At 45.6% G+C, this 23,370-nt stretch overlaps 1 protein-coding gene across 1 annotated transcript in view; it reads left to right on the top strand.

The window, feature by feature from the left end:
* The window catches only part of gpatch1 (G patch domain containing 1), an 81,031-nt gene that overhangs the window by 29,940 nt on the left and 27,721 nt on the right, over positions 1-23,370 (top strand). Inside the window, exon 8 of the mRNA XM_064962628.1 lies at positions 18,683-18,833. Coding sequence (XP_064818700.1) covers positions 18,683-18,833 — 151 coding nt within the window. The remainder of the gene's footprint in view (positions 1-18,682; positions 18,834-23,370) is intronic.

Here is a 23,370-nt window from a genome sequence, read left to right as displayed (position 1 = left end):
ACACTATCTGACTGTTGTGTCAGCTCTAATAGTAGGGAAAACACTATCTGACTGTTGTGTCAGCTCTAATAGTAGGGAAAACACTGTCTGACTGTTGTGTCAGCTCTAATAGTAGGGAAAACACTGTCTGACTGTTGTGTCAGCTCTAATAGTAGGGAAAACACTGACTGTTTTGTCAGCTCTAATAGTGGTGAAAACACTGTCTGACTGTTGTGTCAGCTCTAATAGTAGGGAAAACACTGTCTGACTGTTGTCAGCTCTAATAGTAGGGAAAACACTGTCTGGCTGTCAGCTCTAATAGTAGGGAAAACACTGTCTGACTGTTGTCAGCTCTAATAGTAGGGAAAACACTGTCTGGCTGTTGTCAGCTCTAATAGTAGGGAAAACACTGTCTGACTGTTGTCAGCTCTAATAGTGGTGAAAACACTGTCCGACTGTTGTCAGCTCTAATAGTAGGGAAAACACTGTCTGACTGTTGTCAGCTCTAATAGTAGGGAAAACACTGTCTGACTGTTGTGTCAGCTCTAATAGTGGGGAAAACACTGTCTGACTGTTGTCAACTCTCATAGTGGGGAAAACACTGTCTGACTGTTGTGTCAGCTCTAATAGTAGGGAAAGCACTGTCTGACTGTTGTCAGCTCTAATAGTAGGGAAAACACTGTCTGACTGTTGTGTCAGCTCTAATAGTAGGGAAAACACTGTCTGACTGTTGTCAGCTCTAATAGTAGGGAAAACACTGTCTGACTGTTGTCAGCTCTAATAGTGGGGAAAACACTGTCTGACTGTTGTCAGCTCTAATAGTAGGGAAAATACTGTCTGGCTGTTGTCAGCTCTAATAGTAGGGAAAACACTGTCTGACTGTTGTCAGCTCTAATAGTAGGGAAAACACTGTCTGACTGTTGACAGCTCTAATAGTAGGGAAAACACTGTCTGACTTGTGTCAGCTCTAATAGTGGGGGAAACACTGTCTGACTGTTGTCAGCTCTAATAGTAGGGAAAACACTGTCTGACTGTTGTCAGCTCTAATAGTAGGTAAAACACTGTCTGACTGTTGTGTCAGCTCTAATAGTAGGGAAAACACTGTCTGACTGTTGTCAGCTCTAATAGTGGGGAAAACACTGTCTGACTGTTGTGTCAGCTCTAATAGTGGGGAAAACACTGTCTGACTGTTGTGTCAGCTCTAATAGTGGGGAAAACACTGTCTGACTGTTGTCAGCTCTAATAATAGGGAAAACACTGTCTGACTGTTGTGTCAGCTCTAATAGTAGGGAAAACACTGTCTGACTGTTGTCAGCTCTAATAGTAGGGAAAACACTGTCTGACTGTTGTCAGCTCTAATAGTAGGGAAAACACTGTCTGACTGTTGTCAGCTCTAATAGTAGGGAAAACACTGTCCGACTGTTGTGTCAGCTCTAATAGTGGGGAAAACACTGTCTGACTGTTGTCAGCTCTAATAGTAGGGAAAACACTGTCTGACTGTTGTCAGCTCTAATAGTAGGGAAAACACTGTCTGACTGTCAGCTCTAATAGTGGGGAAAACACTGTCTGACTGTCAGCTCTAATAGTGGGGAAAACACTGTCTGACTGTTTTGTCAGCTCTAATAGTAGGGAAAACACTGTCTGACTGTTTTGTCAGCTCTAATAGTAGGGAAAACACTGTCTGACTGTTTTGTCAGCTCTAATAGTAGGGAAAACACTGTCTGACTGTTGTCAGCTCTAATAGTAGGGAAAACACTGTCTGACTGTTGTCAGCTCTAATAGTGGGGAAAACACTGTCTGACTGTTGTCAGCTCTAATAGTAGGGAAAACACTGTCTGACTGTTGTCAGCTCTAATAGTAGGGAAAACACTGTCTGACTGTTTTGTCAGCTCTAATAGTAGGGAAAACACTGTCCGACTGTTGTCAGCTCTAATAGTAGGGAAAACACTGTCTGACTGTCAGCTCTAATAGTGGGGAAAACACTGTCTGACTGTTGTGTCAGCTCTAATAGTAGGGAAAACACTGTCTGACTGTTGTCAGCTCTAATAGTAGGGAAAACACTGTCTGACTGTTGTGTCAGCTCTAATAGTAGGGAAAACACTGTCTGACTGTTGTCAGTTCTAATAGTAGGGAAAACACTGTCTGACTGTTGTGTCAGCTCTAATAGTAGGGAAAACACTGTCTGACTGTTGTGTCAGCTCTAATAGTAGGGAAAACACTGTCTGGCTGTTGTGTCAGCTCTAATAGTGGGGAAAACACTGTCTGACTGTTGTCAGCTCTAATAGTAGGGAAAACACTGTCCGACTGTTGTCAGCTCTAATAGTGGGGAAAACACTGACTGTTGTGTCAGCTCTAATAGTGGGGAAAACACTGTCTGACTGTTGTCAGCTCTAATAGTGGGGAAAACACTGTCTGACTGTTGAGTCAGCTCTAATAGTAGGGAAAACACTGTCTGACTGTTGTGTCAGCTCTAATAGTAGGGAAAACACTGTCTGACTGTTGTGTCAGCTCTAATAGTGGTGAAAACACTGTCTGACTGTTGTCAGCTCTAATAGTAGGGAAAACACTGTCTGACTGTTGTCAGCTCTAATAGTAGGGAAAACACTGTCTGGCTGTTGTGTCAGCTCTAATAGTGGGGAAAACACTGTCTGACTGTTGTGTCAGCTCTAATAGTAGGGAAAACACTGTCTGACTGTTGTGTCAGCTCTAATAGTGGGGAAAACACTGTCTGACTGTTGTGTCAGCTCTAATAGTAGGGAAAACACTGTCTGACTGTTGTCAGCTCTAATAGTAGGGAAAACACTGTCTGACTGTTGTCAGCTCTAATAGTAGGGAAAACACTGTCTGACTGTTGTCAGCTCTAATAGTAGGGAAAACACTGTCTGGCTGTTGTCAGCTCTAATAGTAGGGAAAACACTGTCTGACTGTTGTCAGCTCTAATAGTAGGGAAAACACTGTCTGACTGTTGTGTCAGCTCTAATAGTAGGGAAAACACTGTCTGACTGTTGTGTCAGCTCTAATAGTAGGGAAAACACTGTCTGACTGTCAGCTCTAATAGTAGGGAAAACACTGTCTGACTGTTTTGTCAGCTCTAATAGTAGGGAAAACACTGTCTGACTGTTGTCAGCTCTAATAGTAGGGAAAACACTGTCTGATTGTTGTGTCAGCTCTAATAGTAGGGAAAACACTGTCTGACTGTTGTGTCAGCTCTAATAGTAGGGAAAACACTGTCTGACTGTTGTCAGCTCTAATAGTAGGGAAAACACTGTCCGACTGTTGTGTCAGCTCTAATAGTGGGGAAAACACTGTCTGGCTGTTGTCAGCTCTAATAGTAGGGAAAACACTGTCTGACTGTTGTCAGCTCTAATAGTAGGGAAAACACTGTCTGACTGTTGTCAGCTCTAATAGTAGGGAAAACACTGTCCGACTGTTGTGTCAGCTCTAATAGTGGGGAAAACACTGTCTGACTGTTGTCAGCTCTAATAGTAGGGAAAACACTGTCTGACTGTTGTCAGCTCTAATAGTAGGGAAAACACTGTCTGACTGTCAGCTCTAATAGTGGGGAAAACACTGTCTGACTGTCAGCTCTAATAGTGGGGAAAACACTGTCTGACTGTTTTGTCAGCTCTAATAGTAGGGAAAACACTGTCTGACTGTTGTCAGCTCTAATAGTAGGGAAAACACTGTCTGACTGTTTTGTCAGCTCTAATAGTAGGGAAAACACTGTCTGACTGTTTTGTCAGCTCTAATAGTAGGGAAAACACTGTCTGACTGTTGTCAGCTCTAATAGTAGGGAAAACACTGTCTGACTGTTGTCAGCTCTAATAGTGGGGAAAACACTGTCTGACTGTTGTCAGCTCTAATAGTAGGGAAAACACTGTCTGACTGTTGTCAGCTCTAATAGTAGGGAAAACACTGTCTGACTGTTTTGTCAGCTCTAATAGTAGGGAAAACACTGTCCGACTGTTGTCAGCTCTAATAGTAGGGAAAACACTGTCTGACTGTCAGCTCTAATAGTGGGGAAAACACTGTCTGACTGTTGTGTCAGCTCTAATAGTAGGGAAAACACTGTCTGACTGTTGTCAGCTCTAATAGTAGGGAAAACACTGTCTGACTGTTGTGTCAGCTCTAATAGTAGGGAAAACACTGTCTGACTGTTGTCAGTTCTAATAGTAGGGAAAACACTGTCTGACTGTTGTGTCAGCTCTAATAGTAGGGAAAACACTGTCTGACTGTTGTGTCAGCTCTAATAGTAGGGAAAACACTGTCTGGCTGTTGTGTCAGCTCTAATAGTGGGGAAAACACTGTCTGACTGTTGTCAGCTCTAATAGTAGGGAAAACACTGTCCGACTGTTGTCAGCTCTAATAGTAGGGAAAACACTGTCTGACTGTTTTGTCAGCTCTAATAGTAGGGAAAACACTGTCTGACTGTTGTCAGTTCTAATAGTAGGGAAAACACTGTCTGACTGTTGTGTCAGCTCTAATAGTAGGGAAAACACTGTCTGACTGTTGTGTCAGCTCTAATAGTAGGGAAAACACTGTCTGGCTGTTGTGTCAGCTCTAATAGTGGGGAAAACACTGTCTGACTGTTGTCAGCTCTAATAGTAGGGAAAACACTGTCCGACTGTTGTCAGCTCTAATAGTAGGGAAAACACTGTCTGACTGTCAGCTCTAATAGTGGGGAAAACACTGTCTGACTGTTGTGTCAGCTCTAATAGTAGGGAAAACACTGTCTGACTGTTGTCAGCTCTAATAGTAGGGAAAACACTGTCTGACTGTTGTGTCAGCTCTAATAGTAGGGAAAACACTGTCTGACTGTTGTCAGTTCTAATAGTAGGGAAAACACTGTCTGACTGTTGTGTCAGCTCTAATAGTAGGGAAAACACTGTCTGACTGTTGTGTCAGCTCTAATAGTAGGGAAAACACTGTCTGGCTGTTGTGTCAGCTCTAATAGTGGGGAAAACACTGTCTGACTGTTGTCAGCTCTAATAGTAGGGAAAACACTGACTGTTGTGTCAGCTCTAATAGTGGGGAAAACACTGTCTGACTGTTGTCAGCTCTAATAGTAGGGAAAACACTGTCTGACTTTTGTCAGCTCTAATAGTAGGGAAAACACTGTCTGGCTGTTGTGTCAGCTCTAATAGTGGGGAAAACACTGTCTGACTGTTGTGTCAGCTCTAATAGTAGGGAAAACACTGTCTGACTGTTGTGTCAGCTCTAATAGTGGGGAAAACACTGTCTGACTGTTGTGTCAGCTCTAATAGTAGGGAAAACACTGTCTGACTGTTGTCAGCTCTAATAGTAGGGAAAACACTGTCTGACTGTTGTCAGCTCTAATAGTAGGGAAAACACTGTCTGACTGTTGTGTCAGCTCTAATAGTAGGGAAAACACTGTCTGACTGTTGTCAGCTCTAATAGTAGGGAAAACACTGTCTGACTGTTGTCAGCTCTAATAGTAGGGAAAACACTGTCTGGCTGTTGTCAGCTCTAATAGTAGGGAAAACACTGTCTGACTGTTGTCAGCTCTAATAGTAGGGAAAACACTGTCTGACTGTTGTGTCAGCTCTAATAGTAGGGAAAACACTGTCTGACTGTTGTGTCAGCTCTAATAGTAGGGAAAACACTGTCTGACTGTCAGCTCTAATAGTAGGGAAAACACTGTCTGACTGTTTTGTCAGCTCTAATAGTAGGGAAAACACTGTCTGACTGTTGTCAGCTCTAATAGTAGGGAAAACACTGTCTGATTGTTGTGTCAGCTCTAATAGTAGGGAAAACACTGTCTGACTGTTGTGTCAGCTCTAATAGTAGGGAAAACACTGTCTGACTGTTGTCAGCTCTAATAGTAGGGAAAACACTGTCCGACTGTTGTGTCAGCTCTAATAGTGGGGAAAACACTGTCTGGCTGTTGTCAGCTCTAATAGTAGGGAAAACACTGTCTGACTGTTTTGTCAGCTCTAATAGTGGGGAAAACACTGTCTGACTGTGTCAGCTCTAATAGTAGGGAAAACACTGTCTGACTGTGTCAGCTCTAATAGTAGGGAAAACACTGTCCGACTGTTGTGTCAGCTCTAATAGTGGGGAAAACACTGTCTGACTGTTGTCAGCTCTAATAATAGGGAAAACACTGTCTGACTGTTGTCAGCTCTAATAGTAGGGAAAACACTGTCTGACTGTTGTCAGCTCTAATAGTGGTGAAAACACTGTCTGACTGTTGTCAGCTCTAATAGTAGTGAAAACACTGTCTGACTGTTGTCAGCTCTAATAGTAGGGAAAACACTGTCTGACTGTTTTGTCAGCTCTAATAGTAGGGAAAACACTGTCTGACTGTTGTGTCAGCTCTAATAGTGGGGAAAACACTGTCTGACTGTTGTGTCAGCTCTAATAGTAGGGAAAACACTGTCTGACTGTTGTGTCAGCTCTAATAGTGGGGAAAACACTGTCTGACTTGTGTCAGCTCTAATAGTGGGGAAAACACTGTCTGACTGTTGTCAGCTCTAATAGTAGGGAAAACACTGTCTGACTGTTGTCAGCTCTAATAGTAGGGAAAACACTGTCTGACTGTTGTGTCAGCTCTAATAGTAGGGAAAACACTGTCCTACTGTTGTCAGCTCTAATAGTAGGGAAAACACTGTCTGACTGTTGTCAGCTCTAATAGTAGGGAAAACACTGTCTGACTGTTGTGTCAGCTCTAATAGTGGGGAAAACACTGTCTGACTGTTGTCAGCTCTAATAGTAGGGAAAACACTGTCTGTCTGTTGTGTCAGCTCTAATAGTAGGGAAAACACTGTCTGACTGTTGTCAGCTCTAATAGTGGGGAAAACACTGTCTGACTGTTGTGTCAGCTCTAATAGTAGGGAAAACACTGTCTGACTGTTGTCAGCTCTAATAGTAGGGAAAACACTGTCTGTCTGTTGTGTCAGCTCTAATAGTAGGGAAAACACTGTCTGACTGTTGTCAGCTCTAATAGTAGGGAAAACACTGTCTGACTGTCAGCTCTAATAGTGGGGAAAACACTGTCTGACTGTCAGCTCTAATAGTGGGGAAAACACTGTCTGACTGTTGTGTCAGCTCTAATAGCAGGGAAAACACTGTCTGACTGTTGTGTCAGCTCTAATAGTGGGGAAAACACTGTCTGATTGTTGTCAGCTCTAATAGTAGGGAAAACACTGTCCTACTGTTGTTAGCTCTAATAGTAGGGAAAACACTGTCTGACTGTTGTGTCAGCTCTAATAGTAGGGAAAACACTGTCCTACTGTTGTCAGCTCTAATAGTAGGGAAAACACTGTCTGACTGTTGTCAGCTCTAATAGTAGGGAAAACACTGTCTGACTGTTGTCAGCTCTAATAGTAGGGAAAACACTGTCTGACTGTTTTGTCAGCTCTAATAGTAGGGAAAACACTGTCTGACTGTTGTCAGCTCTAATAGTAGGGAAAACACTGTCTGACTGTTGTCAGCTCTAATAGTAGGGAAAACACTGTCTGACTGTTGTCAGCTCTAATAGTAGGGAAAACACTGTCTGACTGTTTTGTCAGCTCTAATAGTAGGGAAAACACTGTCCGACTGTTGTCAGCTCTAATAGTAGGGAAAACACTGTCTGACTGTCAGCTCTAATAGTGGGGAAAACACTGTCTGACTGTTGTGTCAGCTCTAATAGTAGGGAAAACACTGTCTGGCTGTTGTGTCAGCTCTAATAGTGGGGAAAACACTGTCTGACTGTTGTCAGCTCTAATAGTAGGGAAAACACTGTCCGACTGTTGTCAGCTCTAATAGTGGGGAAAACACTGACTGTTGTGTCAGCTCTAATAGTGGGGAAAACACTGTCTGACTGTTGTCAGCTCTAATAGTGGGGAAAACACTGTCTGACTGTTGAGTCAGCTCTAATAGTGGGGAAAACACTGTCCTACTGTTGTCAGCTCTAATAGTGGGGAAAACACTGTCTGACTGTTGTGTCAGCTCTAATAGTAGGGAAAACACTGTCTGACTGTTGTCAGCTCTAATAGTGGGGAAAACACTGTCTGACTGTTGTCAGCTCTAATAGTAGGGAAAACACTGTCTGACTGTTGTCAGCTCTAATAGTAGGGAAAACACTGTCTGACTGTTGTCAGCTCTAATAGTGGGGAAAACACTGTCTGACTGTTGTGTCAGCTCTAATAGTAGGGAAAACACTGTCTGACTGTTGTCAGCTCTAATAGTAGGGAAAACACTGTCTGACTGTTGTCAGCTCTAATAGTAGGGAAAACACTGTCTGACTGTTGTCAGCTCTAATAGTGGGGAAAACACTGTCTGACTGTTGTGTCAGCTCTAATAGTAGGGAAAACACTGTCTGACTGTTGTCAGCTCTAATAGTAGGGAAAACACTGTCTGACTGTTGTCAGCTCTAATAGTAGGGAAAACACTGTCTGACTGTTGTGTCAGCTCTAATAGTAGGGAAAACACTGTCTGACTGTTGTCAGCTCTAATAGTAGGGAAAACACTGTCTGACTGTTGTCAGCTCTAATAGTAGGGAAAACACTGTCTGGCTGTTGTCAGCTCTAATAGTAGGGAAAACACTGTCTGACTGTTGTCAGCTCTAATAGTAGGGAAAACACTGTCTGACTGTGTCAGCTCTAATAGTAGGGAAAACACTGTCTGACTGTTGTCAGCTCTAATAGTAGGGAAAACACTGTCTGACTGTTGTCAGCTCTAATAGTGGGGAAAACACTGTCTGACTGTGTCAGCTCTAATAGTAGGGAAAACACTGTCTGACTGTGTCAGCTCTAATAGTATGGAAAACACTGTCTGACTGTTGTCAGCTCTAATAGTAGGGAAAACACTGTCTGACTGTTGTCAGCTCTAATAGTGGTGAAAACACTGTCTGACTGTTGTCAGCTCTAATAGTAGTGAAAACACTGTCTGACTGTTGTCAGCTCTAATAGTAGGGAAAACACTGTCTGACTGTTTTGTCAGCTCTAATAGTAGGGAAAACACTGTCTGACTGTTGTGTCAGCTCTAATAGTGGGGAAAACACTGTCTGACTGTTGTGTCAGCTCTAATAGTAGGGAAAACACTGTCTGACTGTTGTGTCAGCTCTAATAGTAGGGAAAACACTGTCTGACTGTTGTGTCAGCTCTAATAGTGGGGAAAACACTGTCTGACTGTTGTCAGCTCTAATAGTAGGGAAAACACTGTCTGACTGTTGTCAGCTCTAATAGTAGGGAAAACACTGTCTGACTGTTGTGTCAGCTCTAATAGTAGGGAAAACACTGTCCTACTGTTGTCAGCTCTAATAGTAGGGAAAACACTGTCTGACTGTTGTCAGCTCTAATAGTAGGGAAAACACTGTCTGACTGTTGTGTCAGCTCTAATAGTGGGGAAAACACTGTCTGACTGTTGTCAGCTCTAATAGTAGGGAAAACACTGTCTGTCTGTTGTGTCAGCTCTAATAGTAGGGAAAACACTGTCTGACTGTTGTCAGCTCTAATAGTGGGGAAAACACTGTCTGACTGTTGTGTCAGCTCTAATAGTAGGGAAAACACTGTCTGACTGTTGTCAGCTCTAATAGTGGGGAAAACACTGTCTGACTGTTGTGTCAGCTCTAATAGTAGGGAAAACACTGTCTGACTGTCAGCTCTAATAGTAGGGAAAACACTGTCTGACTGTTGTCAGCTCTAATAGTAGGGAAAACACTGTCTGACTGTTGTCAGCTCTAATAGTAGGGAAAACACTGTCTGACTGTTGTCAGCTCTAATAGTGGGGAAAACACTGTCTGACTGTTGTGTCAGCTCTAATAGTAGGGAAAACACTGTCTGACTGTCAGCTCTAATAGTGGGGAAAACACTGTCGGACTGTTGTCAGCTCTAATAGTGGGGAAAACACTGTCTGACTGTTGTCAGCTCTAATAGTAGGGAAAACACTGTCTGACTGTTGTGTCAGCTCTAATAGTGGGGAAAACACTGTCTGACTGTTGTGTCAGCTCTAATAGTAGGGAAAACACTGTCTGACTGTTTTGTCAGCTCTAATAGTAGGGAAAACACTGTCTGACTGTTGTCAGCTCTAATAGTGGGGAAAACACTGTCTGACTGTTGTCAGCTCTAATAGTGGGGAAAACACTGTCTGACTGTTGTCAGCTCTAATAGTAGGGAAAACACTGTCTGACTGTTGTCAGCTCTAATAGTAGGGAAAACACTGTCTGACTGTTGTCAGCTCTAATAGTGGGGAAAACACTGTCTGACTGTTGTCAGCTCTAATAGTAGGGAAAACACTGTCTGACTGTTGTCAGCTCTAATAGTAGGGAAAACACTGTCTGACTGTTGTCAGCTCTAATAGTAGGGAAAACACTGTCTGACTGTTGTGTCAGCTCTAATAGTAGGGAAAACACTGTCTGGCTGTTGTGTCAGCTCTAATAGTAGGGAAAACACTGTCTGACTGTTGTGTCAGCTCTAATAGTGGGGAAAACACTGTCTGACTGTTGTGTCAGCTCTAATAGTAGGGAAAACACTGTCTGACTGTTGTCAGCTCTAATAGTAGGGAAAACACTGTCCGACTGTTGTGTCAGCTCTAATAGTAGGGAAAACACTGTCTGACTGTTGTCAGCTCTAATAGTAGGGAAAACACTGTCTGACTGTCAGCTCTAATAGTAGGGAAAACACTGTCTGACTGTTGTGTCAGCTCTAATAGTAGGGAAAACACTGTCTGACTGTTGTCAGCTCTAATAGTGGGGGAAACACTGTTTGATTGTTGTCAGCTCTAATAGTAGGGAAAACACTGTCTGACTGTTGTGTCAGCTCTAATAGTAGGGAAAACACTGTCTGACTGTTGTCAGCTCTAATAGTGGGGGAAACACTGTTTGATTGTTGTCAGCTCTAATAGTAGGGAAAACACTGTCTGACTGTTGTGTCAGCTCTAATAGTAGGGAAAACACTGTCTGACTGTTGTCAGCTCTAATAGTGGGGAAAACACTGTCTGACTGTTGTGTCAGCTCTAATAGTGGGGAAAACACTGTCTGACTGTTGTCAGCTCTAATAGTAGGGAAAACACTGTCTGACTGTTGTCAGCTCTAATAGTAGGGAAAACACTGTCTGACTGTTGTGTCAGCTCTAATAGTGTGGAAAACACTGTCTGACTGTTGTGTCAGCTCTAATAGTGGGGAAAACACTTTCTGACTGGTGTCAGCTCTAATAGTAGGGAAAACACTGTCTGACTGTTTTGTCAGCTCTAATAGTAGGGAAAACACTGTCTGACTGTTGTCAGCTCTAATAGTAGGGAAAACACTGTCTGACTGGTGTGTCAGCTCTAATAGTGGGGAAAACACTGTCTGACTGTTTTGTCAGCTCTAATAGTAGGGAAAACACTGTCTGACTGTCAGCTCTAATAGTAGGGAAAACACTGTCTGACTGTTGTCAGCTCTAATAGTGGGGAAAACACTGTCTGACTGTTGTGTCAGCTCTAATAGTAGGGAAAACACTGTCTGACTGGTGTGTCAGCTCTAATAGTGGGGAAAACACTGTCTGACTGTTTTGTCAGCTCTAATAGTAGGGAAAACACTGTCTGACTGTCAGCTCTAATAGTAGGGAAAACACTGTCTGACTGTCAGCTCTAATAGTGGGGAAAACACTGTCTGGCTGTTGTCAACTCTAATAGTAGGGAAAACACTGTCTGACTGTTGTGTCAGCTCTAATAGTAGGGAAAACACTGTCTGACTGTTGTCAGCTCTAATAGTAGGGAAACACTGTCTGACTGTTGTGTCAGCTCTAATAGTGGGGAAAACACTGTCTGACTGTTGTCAGCTCTAATAGTAGTGAAAACACTGTCTGACTGTTGTGTCAGCTCTAATAGTAGGGAAAACACTGTCTGACTGTTGTCAGCTCTAATAGTAGGGAAAACACTGTCTGACTGTTGTCAGCTCTAATATTGGGGAAAACACTGTCTGACTGTTGTCAGCTCTAATAGTAGGGAAAACACTGTCTGACTGTTGTCAGCTCTAATAGTAGGGAAAACACTGTCTGACTGTTGTGTCAGCTCTAATAGTAGGGAAAACACTGTCTGACTGTTGTCAGCTCTAATAGTGGGGAAAACACTGTCTGACTGTTGTCAGCTCTAATAGTAGGGAAAACACTGTCTGACTGTTGTCAGCTCTAATAGTAGGGAAAACACTGTCTGACTGTTGTGTCAGCTCTAATAGTAGGGAAAACACTGTCTGACTGTTGTGTCAGCTCTAATAGTAGGGAAAACACTGTCTGACTGTTGTCAGCTCTAATAGTAGGGAAAACACTGTCCGACTGTTGTCAGCTCTAATAGTAGGGAAAACACTGTCTGACTGTTGTCAGCTCTAATAGTAGGGAAAACACTGTCCGACTGTTGTCAGCTCTAATAGTGGGGAAAACACTGTCTGACTGTTGTGTCAGCTCTAATAGTGGGGAAAACACTGTCTGACTGTGTCAGCTCTAATAGTAGGGAAAACACTGTCTGACTGTTGTGTCAGCTCTAATAGTAGGGAAAACACTGTCTGACTGTTGTCAGCTCTAATAGTAGGGAAAACACTGTCTGACTGTTGTCAGCTCTAATAGTGGGGAAAACACTGTCTGACTGTTGTCAGCTCTAATAGTGGGGAAAACACTGTCTGACTGTGTCAGCTCTAATAGTGGGGAAAACACTGTCTGACTGTTGTGTCAGCTCTAATAGTAGGGAAAACACTGTCTGACTGTTGTCAGCTCTAATAGTGGGGAAAACACTGTCTGACTGTTGTCAGCTCTAATAGTAGGGAAAACACTGTCTGACTGTTGTGTCAGCTCTAATAGTAGGGAAAACACTGTCTGACTGTTGTGTCAGCTCTAATAGTAGGGAAAACACTGTCTGACTGTTGTCAGCTCTAATAGTAGGGAAAACACTGTCCGACTGTTGTCAGCTCTAATAGTAGGGAAAACACTGTCTGACTGTTGCCAGCTCTAATAGTAGGGAAAACACTGTCCGACTGTTGTCAGCTCTAATAGTGGGGAAAACACTGTCTGACTGTTGTGTCAGCTCTAATAGTGGGGAAAACACTGTCTGACTGTGTCAGCTCTAATAGTAGGGAAAACACTGTCTGACTGTTGTGTCAGCTCTAATAGTAGGGAAAACACTGTCTGACTGTTGTCAGCTCTAATAGTAGGGAAAACACTGTCTGACTGTTGTCAGCTCTAATAGTGGGGAAAACACTGTCTGACTGTGTCAGCTCTAATAGTGGGGAAAACACTGTCTGACTGTTGTGTCAGCTCTAATAGTAGGGAAAACACTGTCTGACTGTTGTCAGCTCTAATAGTGGGGAAAACACTGTCTGACTGTGTCAGCTCTAATAGTGGGGAAAACACTGTCCGACTGTCAGCTCTAATAGTAGGGAAAACACTGTCTGACTGTTGTCAGCTCTAATAGTAGGGAAAACACTGTCCGACTGTTGTCAGCTCTAATAGTGGGGAAAACACTGTCTGACTGTTGTCAGCTCTAATAGTGGGGAAAACACTGTCTGACTGTTGTGTCAGCTCTAATAGTAGGGAAAACACTGTCTGACTGTCAGCTCTAATAGTAGGGAAAACACTGTCTGACTGTTGTCAGCTCTAATAGTAGGGAAAACACTGTCCGACTGTTGTCAGCTCTAATAGTGGGGAAAACACTGTCTGACTGTTGTCAGCTCTAATAGTGGGGAAAACACTGTCTGACTGTTGTGTCAGCTCTAATAGTAGGGAAAACACTGTCTGACTGTTGTGTCAGCTCTAATAGTGGGGAAAACACTGTCTGACTGTTGTCAGCTCTAATAGTAGGGAAAACACTGTCTGACTGTTGTCAGCTCTAATAGTAGGGAAACACTGTCTGACTGTTGTGTCAGCTCTAATAGTGGGGAAAACACTGTCTGACTGTTGTCAGCTCTAATAGTAGTGAAAACACTGTCTGACTGTTGTGTCAGCTCTAATAGTAGGGAAAACACTGTCTGACTGTTGTCAGCTCTAATAGTAGGGAAAACACTGTCTGACTGTTGTCAGCTCTAATATTGGGGAAAACACTGTCTGACTGTTGTCAGCTCTAATAGTGGGGAAAACACTGTCCGACTGTTGTCAGCTCTAATAGTGGGGAAAACACTTTGTGACTGTTGTGTCAGCTCTAATAGTAGGGAAAACACTGTCTGACTGTTGTCAGCTCTAATAGTAGGGAAAACACTGTCTGACTGTTGTCAGCTCTAATAGTAGGGAAAACACTGTCTGACTGTTGTCAGCTCTAATAGTGGGGAAAACACTGTCTGACTGTGTCAGCTCTAATAGTGGGGAAAACACTGTCTGACTGTTGTGTCAGCTCTAATAGTAGGGAAAACACTGTCTGACTGTTGTCAGCTCTAATAGTGGGGAAAACACTGTCTGACTGTGTCAGCTCTAATAGTGGGGAAAACACTGTCCGACTGTCAGCTCTAATAGTAGGGAAAACACTGTCTGACTGTTGTCAGCTCTAATAGTAGGGAAAACACTGTCCGACTGTTGTCAGCTCTAATAGTGGGGAAAACACTGTCTGACTGTTGTCAGCTCTAATAGTGGGGAAAACACTGTCTGACTGTTGTGTCAGCTCTAATAGTAGGGAAAACACTGTCTGACTGTCAGCTCTAATAGTAGGGAAAACACTGTCTGACTGTTGTGTCAGCTCTAATAGTGGGGAAAACACTGTCTGACTGTTGTCAGCTCTAATAGTAGGGAAAACACTGTCTGACTGTTGTCAGCTCTAATAGTAGGGAAACACTGTCTGACTGTTGTGTCAGCTCTAATAGTGGGGAAAACACTGTCTGACTGTTGTCAGCTCTAATAGTAGTGAAAACACTGTCTGACTGTTGTGTCAGCTCTAATAGTAGGGAAAACACTGTCTGACTGTTGTCAGCTCTAATAGTAGGGAAAACACTGTCTGACTGTTGTCAGCTCTAATATTGGGGAAAACACTGTCTGACTGTTGTCAGCTCTAATAGTAGGGAAAACACTGTCTGACTGTTGTCAGCTCTAATAGTAGGGAAAACACTGTCTGACTGTTGTGTCAGCTCTAATAGTAGGGAAAACACTGTCTGACTGTTGTCAGCTCTAATAGTGGGGAAAACACTGTCTGACTGTTGTCAGCTCTAATAGTAGGGAAAACACTGTCTGACTGTTGTCAGCTCTAATAGTCGGGAAAACACTGTCTGACTGTTGTGTCAGCTCTAATAGTAGGGAAAACACTGTCTGACTGTTGTGTCAGCTCTAATAGTAGGGAAAACACTGTCTGACTGTTGTCAGCTCTAATAGTAGGGAAAACACTGTCCGACTGTTGTCAGCTCTAATAGTAGGGAAAACACTGTCTGACTGTTGTCAGCTCTAATAGTAGGGAAAACACTGTCCGACTGTTGTCAGCTCTAATAGTGGGGAAAACACTGTCTGACTGTTGTGTCAGCTCTAATAGTGGGGAAAACACTGTCTGACTGTGTCAGCTCTAATAGTAGGGAAAACACTGTCTGACTGTTGTGTCAGCTCTAATAGTAGGGAAAACACTGTCTGACTGTTGTCAGCTCTAATAGTGGGGAAAACACTGTCTGACTGTTGTCAGCTCTAATAGTAGGGAAAACACTGTCTGACTGTTGTGTCAGCTCTAATAGTAGGGAAAACACTGTCTGACTGTTGTGTCAGCTCTAATAGTAGGGAAAACACTGTCTGACTGTTGTCAGCTCTAATAGTAGGGAAAACACTGTCCGACTGTTGTCAGCTCTAATAGTAGGGAAAACACTGTCTGACTGTTGTCAGCTCTAATAGTAGGGAAAACACTGTCCGACTGTTGTCAGCTCTAATAGTGGGGAAAACACTGTCTGACTGTTGTGTCAGCTCTAATAGTGGGGAAAACACTGTCTGACTGTGTCAGCTCTAATAGTAGGGAAAACACTGTCTGACTGTTGTGTCAGCTCTAATAGTAGGGAAAACACTGTCTGACTGTGTCAGCTCTAATAGTGGGGAAAACACTGTCTGACTGTTGTGTCAGCTCTAATAGTAGGGAAAACACTGTCTGACTGTTGTCAGCTCTAATAGTGGGGAAAACACTGTCTGACTGTGTCAGCTCTAATAGTGGGGAAAACACTGTCCGACTGTCAGCTCTAATAGTAGGGAAAACACTGTCTGACTGTTGTCAGCTCTAATAGTAGGGAAAACACTGTCCGACTGTTGTCAGCTCTAATAGTGGGGAAAACACTGTCTGACTGTTGTCAGCTCTAATAGTGGGGAAAACACTGTCTGACTGTTGTGTCAGCTCTAATAGTAGGGAAAACACTGTCTGACTGTCAGCTCTAATAGTAGGGAAAACACTGTCTGACTGTTGTGTCAGCTCTAATAGTGGGGAAAACACTGTCTGACTGTTGTCAGCTCTAATAGTAGGGAAAACACTGTCTGACTGTTGTCAGCTCTAATAGTAGGGAAACACTGTCTGACTGTTGTGTCAGCTCTAATAGTGGGGAAAACACTGTCTGACTGTTGTCAGCTCTAATAGTAGTGAAAACACTGTCTGACTGTTGTGTCAGCTCTAATAGTAGGGAAAACACTGTCTGACTGTTGTCAGCTCTAATAGTAGGGAAAACACTGTCTGACTGTTGTCAGCTCTAATATTGGGGAAAACACTGTCTGACTGTTGTCAGCTCTAATAGTAGGGAAAACACTGTCTGACTGTTGTCAGCTCTAATAGTAGGGAAAACACTGTCTGACTGTTGTGTCAGCTCTAATAGTAGGGAAAACACTGTCTGACTGTTGTCAGCTCTAATAGTGGGGAAAACACTGTCTGACTGTTGTCAGCTCTAATAGTAGGGAAAACACTGTCTGACTGTTGTCAGCTCTAATAGTCGGGAAAACACTGTCTGACTGTTGTGTCAGCTCTAATAGTAGGGAAAACACTGTCTGACTGTTGTGTCAGCTCTAATAGTAGGGAAAACACTGTCTGACTGTTGTCAGCTCTAATAGTAGGGAAAACACTGTCCGACTGTTGTCAGCTCTAATAGTAGGGAAAACACTGTCTGACTGTTGTCAGCTCTAATAGTAGGGAAAACACTGTCCGACTGTTGTCAGCTCTAATAGTGGGGAAAACACTGTCTGACTGTTGTGTCAGCTCTAATAGTGGGGAAAACACTGTCTGACTGTGTCAGCTCTAATAGTAGGGAAAACACTGTCTGACTGTTGTGTCAGCTCTAATAGTAGGGAAAACACTGTCTGACTGTTGTCAGCTCTAATAGTGGGGAAAACACTGTCTGACTGTTGTCAGCTCTAATAGTAGGGAAAACACTGTCTGACTGTTGTGTCAGCTCTAATAGTAGGGAAAACACTGTCTGACTGTTGTGTCAGCTCTAATAGTAGGGAAAACACTGTCTGACTGTTGTCAGCTCTAATAGTAGGGAAAACACTGTCCGACTGTTGTCAGCTCTAATAGTAGGGAAAACACTGTCTGACTGTTGTCAGCTCTAATAGTAGGGAAAACACTGTCCGACTGTTGTCAGCTCTAATAGTGGGGAAAACACTGTCTGACTGTTGTGTCAGCTCTAATAGTGGGGAAAACACTGTCTGACTGTGTCAGCTCTAATAGTAGGGAAAACACTGTCTGACTGTTGTGTCAGCTCTAATAGTAGGGAAAACACTGTCTGACTGTTGTCAGCTCTAATAGTAGGGAAAACACTGTCTGACTGTTGTCAGCTCTAATAGTGGGGAAAACACTGTCTGACTGTTGTCAGCTCTCATAGTAGGGAAAACACTGTCTGACTGTTGTCAGCTCTAATAGTGGGGAAAACACTGTCTGACTGTTGTCAGCTCTAATAGTAGGGAAAACACTGTCTGGCTGTTGTCAGCTCTAATAGTAGGGAAAACACTGTCTGACTGTTGTCAGCTCTAATAGTAGGGAAAACACTGTCTGACTGTTGTGTCAGCTCTAATAGTAGGGAAAACACTGTCTGACTGTTGTGTCAGCTCTAATAGTAGGGAAAACACTGTCCGACTGTTGTGTCAGCTCTAATAGTAGGGAAAACACTGTCTGACTGTTGTGTCAGCTCTAATAGTAGGGAAAACACTGTCTGACTGTTGTCAGCTCTAATAGTAGGGAAAACACTGTCTGACTGTTGTCAGCTCTAATAGTAGGGAAAACACTGTCTGACTGTTGTCAACTCTAATCGTAGGGAAAACACTGTCTGACTGTTGTCAGCTCTAATAGTAGGGAAAACACTGTCTGACTGTTGTGTCAGCTCTAATAGTAGGGAAAACACTGTCTGACTGTTGTGTCAGCTCTAATAGTGGGGAAAACACTGTCTGACTGTCAGCTCTAATAGTGGGGAAAACACTGTCTGACTGTCAGCTCTAATAGTAGGGAAAACACTGTCTGACTGTTGTCAGCTCTAATAGTAGGGAAAACACTGTCTGACTGTTGTCAACTCTAATCGTAGGGAAAACACTGTCTGACTGTCAGCTCTAATCGTAGGGAAAACACTGTCTGACTGTCAGCTCTAATAGTAGGGAAAACACTGTCTGACTGTTGTCAACTCTAATCGTAGGGAAAACACTGTCTGACTGTCAGCTCTAATAGTAGGGAAAACACTGTCTGACTGTCAGCTCTAATAGTAGTGAAAACACTGTCTGACTGTCAGCTCTCTGTATTGTTTGGTTGTTACTCGTCAGGTGCTCTGGGATACTTAGCCTGTGCTTGACCCTTGATCCCTTGACCCCCCCTCCAGGGGTTTGGTGTTAGTGCGATGGAGGACGATGATGAGGACATCTACCACAGAGACATCATGTCGAACTACGACACGGTGCTGGGAGGGGAGGAGCCTGGGGACGGACTGTACGGATGGACCGCCCCCCAGCAGTACAACAGGAAGAAGAAAGGTGAGGTCCACTGAGATGACAGGAGATGGACGTCTCTGGGACAGTTTCCCAGACACAGATTAAGTCCTGAACTAAAAATATAGAATCCCTGGGGAACAGGCCCTACCAGTTGTCCTGAATCTCTGGGGAACAGGCCCTACCCGTTGTCCTGAATCTCTGGGGAACAGGCCCTACCCGTTGTCCTGAATCTCTGGGGAACAGGCCCTACCAGTTGTCCTGAATCTCTGGGGAACAGGCCCTACCCGTTGTCCTGAATCTCTGGGGAACAGGCCCTACCAGTTGTCCTGAATCTCTGGGGAACAGGCCCTACCCGTTGTCCTGAATCTCTGGGGAACAGGCCCTACCAGTTGTCCTGAATCTCTGGGGAACAGGCCCTACCAGTTGTCCTGAATCTCTGGGGAACAGGCCCTACCCGTTGTCCTGAATCTCTGGGGAACAGGCCCTACCAGTTGTCCTGAATCTCTGGGGAACAGGCCCTACCAGTTGTCCTGAATCTCTGGGGAACAGGCCCTACCAGTTGTCCTGAATCTCTGGGGAACAGGCCCTACCCGTTGTCCTGAATCTCTGGGGAACAGGCCCTACCAGTTGTCCTGAATCTCTGGGGAACAGGCCCTACCAGTTGTCCTGAATCTCTGGGGAACAGGCCCTACCAGTTGTTTGTCCTGAATCTCTGGGGAACAGGCCCTACCAGTTGTTTGTCCTGAATCTCTGGGGAACAGGCCCTACCAGTTGTTTGTCCTGAATCTCTGGGGAACAGGCCCTACCAGTTGTCCTGAATCTCTGGGGAACAGGCCCTACCAGTTGTCCTGAATCTCTGGGGAACAGGCCCTACCAGTTGTCCTGAATCTCTGGGGAACAGGCCCTACCAGTTGTCCTGAATCTCTGGGGAACAGGCCCTACCCGTTGTCCTGAATCTCTGGGGAACAGGCCCTGCCAGTTGTTTGTCCTGAATCTCTGGGGAACAGGCCCTAACAGTTGTCCTGAATCTCTGGGGAACAGGCCCTACCAGTTGTCCTGAATCTCTGGGGAACAGGCCCTACCAGTTGTCCTGAATCCCTGGGGAACAGGCCCTACCAGTTGTCCTGAATCTCTGGGGAACAGGCCCTACCCGTTGTCCTGAATCTCTGGGGAACAGGCCCTACCAGTTGTTTGTCCTGAATCTCTGGGGAACAGGCCCTACCCGTTGTCCTGAATCTCTGGGGAACAGGCCCTACCAGTTGTTTGTCCTGAATCTCTGGGGAACAGGCCCTACCAGTTGTTTGTCCTGAATCTCTGGGGAACAGGCCCTACCAGTTGTTTGTCCTGAATCTCTGGGGAACAGGCCCTACCAGTTGTCCTGAATTTCTGGGGAACAGGCCCTACCAGTTGTGTTTGTCCTGAATCTCTGGGGAACAGGCCCTACCCGTTGTCCTGAATCTCTGGGGAACAGTCCCTACCAGTTGTCCTGAATCTCTGGGGAACAGGCCCTACCAGTTGTGTTTGTCCTGAATCTCTGGGAAACAGGCCCTACCCGTTGTCCTGAATCTCTGGGAAACAGGCCCTACCCGTTGTCCTGAATCTCTGGGGAACAGGCCCTACCCGTTGTCCTGAATCTCTGGGGAACAGGCCCTACCAGTTGTTTGTCCTGAATCTCTGGGGAACAGGCCCTACCAGTTGTTTGTCCTGAATCTCTGGGGAACAGGCCCTACCAGTTGTCCTGAATTTCTGGGGAACAGGCCCTACCAGTTGTGTTTGTCCTGAATCTCTGGGGAACAGGCCCTACCCGTTGTCCTGAATCTCTGGGGAACAGGCCCTACCAGTTGTCCTGAATCTCTGGGGAACAGGCCCTACCAGTTGTCCTGAATCTCTGGGGAACAGGCCCTACCAGTTGTCCTGAATCTCTGGGGAACAGGCCCTACCAGTTGTCCTGAATCTCTGGGGAACAGGCCCTACCAGTTGTCCTGAATCTCTGGGGAACAGGCCCTACCAGTTGTCCTGAATCTCTGGGGGACAGGCCCTACCAGTTGTCCTGAATCTCTGGGGAACAGGCCCTACCAGTTGTTTGTCCTGAATCTCTGGGGAACAGGCCCTACCAGTTGTCCTGAATCTCTGGGGAACAGGCCCTACCAGTTGTCCTGAATCTCTGGGGAACAGGCCCTACCAGTTGTCCTGAATCTCTGGGGAACAGGCCCTACCAGTTGTCCTGAATCTCTGGGGAACAGGCCCTACCAGTTGTCCTGAATCTCTGGGGAACAGGCCCTACCAGTTGTCCTGAATCTCTGGGGAACAGGCCCTACCAGTTGTCCTGAATCTCTGGGGAACAGGCCCTACCAGTTGTCCTGAATCTCTGGGGAACATGCCCTACCAGTTGTCCTGAATCTCTGGGGAACAGGCCCTACCAGTTGTCCTGAATCTCTGGGGAACAGGCCCTACCAGTTGTCCTGAATCTCTGGGGAACAGGCCCTACCAGTTGTCCTGAATCTCTGGGGAACAGGCCCTACCAGTTGTCCTGAATCTCTGGGGAACAGGCCCTACCAGTTGTCCTGAATCTCTGGGGAACAGGCCCTACCAGTTGTCCTGAATCTCTGGGGAACAGGCCCTACCAGTTGTTTGTCCTGAATCTCTGGGGAACAGGCCCTACCCGTTGTTTGTCCTGAATCTCTGGGGAACAGGCCCTACCCGTTGTCCTGAATCTCTGGGGAACAGGCCCTACCAGTTGTTTGTCCTGAATCTCTGGGGAACAGGCCCTACCAGTTGTTTGTCCTGAATCTCTGGGGAACAGGCCCTACCCGTTGTTTGTCCTGAATCTCTGGGGAACAGGCCCTACCAGTTGTTTGTCCTGAATCTCTGGGGAACAGGCCCTACCAGTTGTTTGTCCTGAATCTCTGGGGAACAGGCCCTACCAGTTGTTTGTCCTGAATCTCTGGGGAACAGGCCCTACCAGTTGTCCTGAATCTCTGGGGAACAGGCCCTACCAGTTGTCCTGAATCTCTGGGGAACAGGCCCTACCAGTTGTCCTGAATCTCTGGGGAACAGGCCCTACCAGTTGTCCTGAATCTCTGGGGAACAGGCCCTACCAGTTGTCCTGAATCTCTGGGGGACAGGCCCTACCAGTTGTCCTGAATCTCTGGGGAACAGGCCCTACCAGTTGTTTGTCCTGAATCTCTGGGAAACAGGCCCTACCAGTTGTTTGTCCTGAATCTCTGGGGAACAGGCCCTACCAGTTGTTTGTCCTGAATCTCTGGGGAACAGGCCCTACCAGTTGTTTGTCCTGAATCTCTGGGGAACAGGCCCTACCAGTTGTCCTGAATCTCTGGGGAACAGGCCCTACCCGTTGTTTGTCCTGAATCTCTGGGGAACAGGCCCTACCCGTTGTTTGTCCTGAATCTCTGGGGAACAGGCCCTACCCGTTGTCCTGAATCTCTGGGGAACAGGCCCTACCAGTTGTTTGTCCTGAATCTCTGGGGAACAGGCCCTACCAGTTGTTTGTCCTGAATCTCTGGGGAACAGGCCCTACCAGTTGTTTGTCCTGAATCTCTGGGGAACAGGCCCTACCAGTTGTCCTGAATCTCTGGGGAACAGGCCCTACCAGTTGTCCTGAATCTCTGGGGAACAGGCCCTACCAGTTGTCCTGAATCTCTGGGGAACAGGCCCTACCAGTTGTCCTGAATCTCTGGGGAACAGGCCCTACCCGTTGTCCTGAATCTCTGGGGAACAGGCCCTACCAGTTGTCCTGAATTTCTGGGGAACAGGCCCTACCAGTTGTTTGTCCTGAATCTCTGGGGAACAGTCCCTACCAGTTGTTTGTCCTGAATCTCTGGGGAACAGGCCCTACCAGTTGTCCTGAATCTCTGGGGAACAGGCCCTACCAGTTGTCCTGAATCTCTGGGGAACAGGCCCTACCAGTTGTCCTGAATCTCTGGGGAACAGGCCCTACCCGTTGTCTTGAATCTCTGGGGAACAGGCCCTACCCGTTGTCCTGAATCTCTGGGGAACAGGCCCTACCAGTTGTCCTGAATCTCTGGGGAACAGGCCCTACCAGTTGTCCTGAATCTCTGGGGAACAGGCCCTACCAGTTGTTTGTCCTGAATCTCTGGGGAACAGGCCCTACCCGTTGTCCTGAATCTCTGGGGAACAGGCCCTACCAGTTGTCCTGAATCTCTGGGGAACAGGCCCTACCAGTTGTCCTGAATCTCTGGGGAACAGGCCCTACCAGTTGTCCTGAATCCCTGGGGAACAGGCCCTACCCGTTGTCCTGAATCTCTGGGGAACAGGCCCTACCAGTTGTCCTGAATCTCTGGGTAACAGGCCCTACCTGTTGTCCTGAATCTCTGGGGAACAGGCCCTACCAGTTGTCCTGAATCTCTGGGGAACAGGCCCTACCAGTTGTCCTGAATCTCTGGGGAACAGGCCCTACCAGTTGTCCTGAATCTCTGGGTAACAGGCCCTACCAGTTGTTTGTCCTGAATCTCTGGGGAACAGGCCCTACCCGTTGTCCTGAATCTCTGGGGAACAGGCCCTACCAGTTGTCCTGAATCCCTGGGGAACAGGCCCTACC

Source organism: Oncorhynchus masou, unplaced genomic scaffold (genome assembly GCF_036934945.1).
Source record: "Oncorhynchus masou masou isolate Uvic2021 unplaced genomic scaffold, UVic_Omas_1.1 unplaced_scaffold_585, whole genome shotgun sequence".
In the NCBI taxonomy this organism is placed as follows: Eukaryota; Metazoa; Chordata; class Actinopteri; order Salmoniformes; family Salmonidae; genus Oncorhynchus; species Oncorhynchus masou.
The sequence above is the reverse complement of the archived record's forward strand: the minus strand, read 5'-3'. Positions and strand labels throughout refer to the sequence as shown.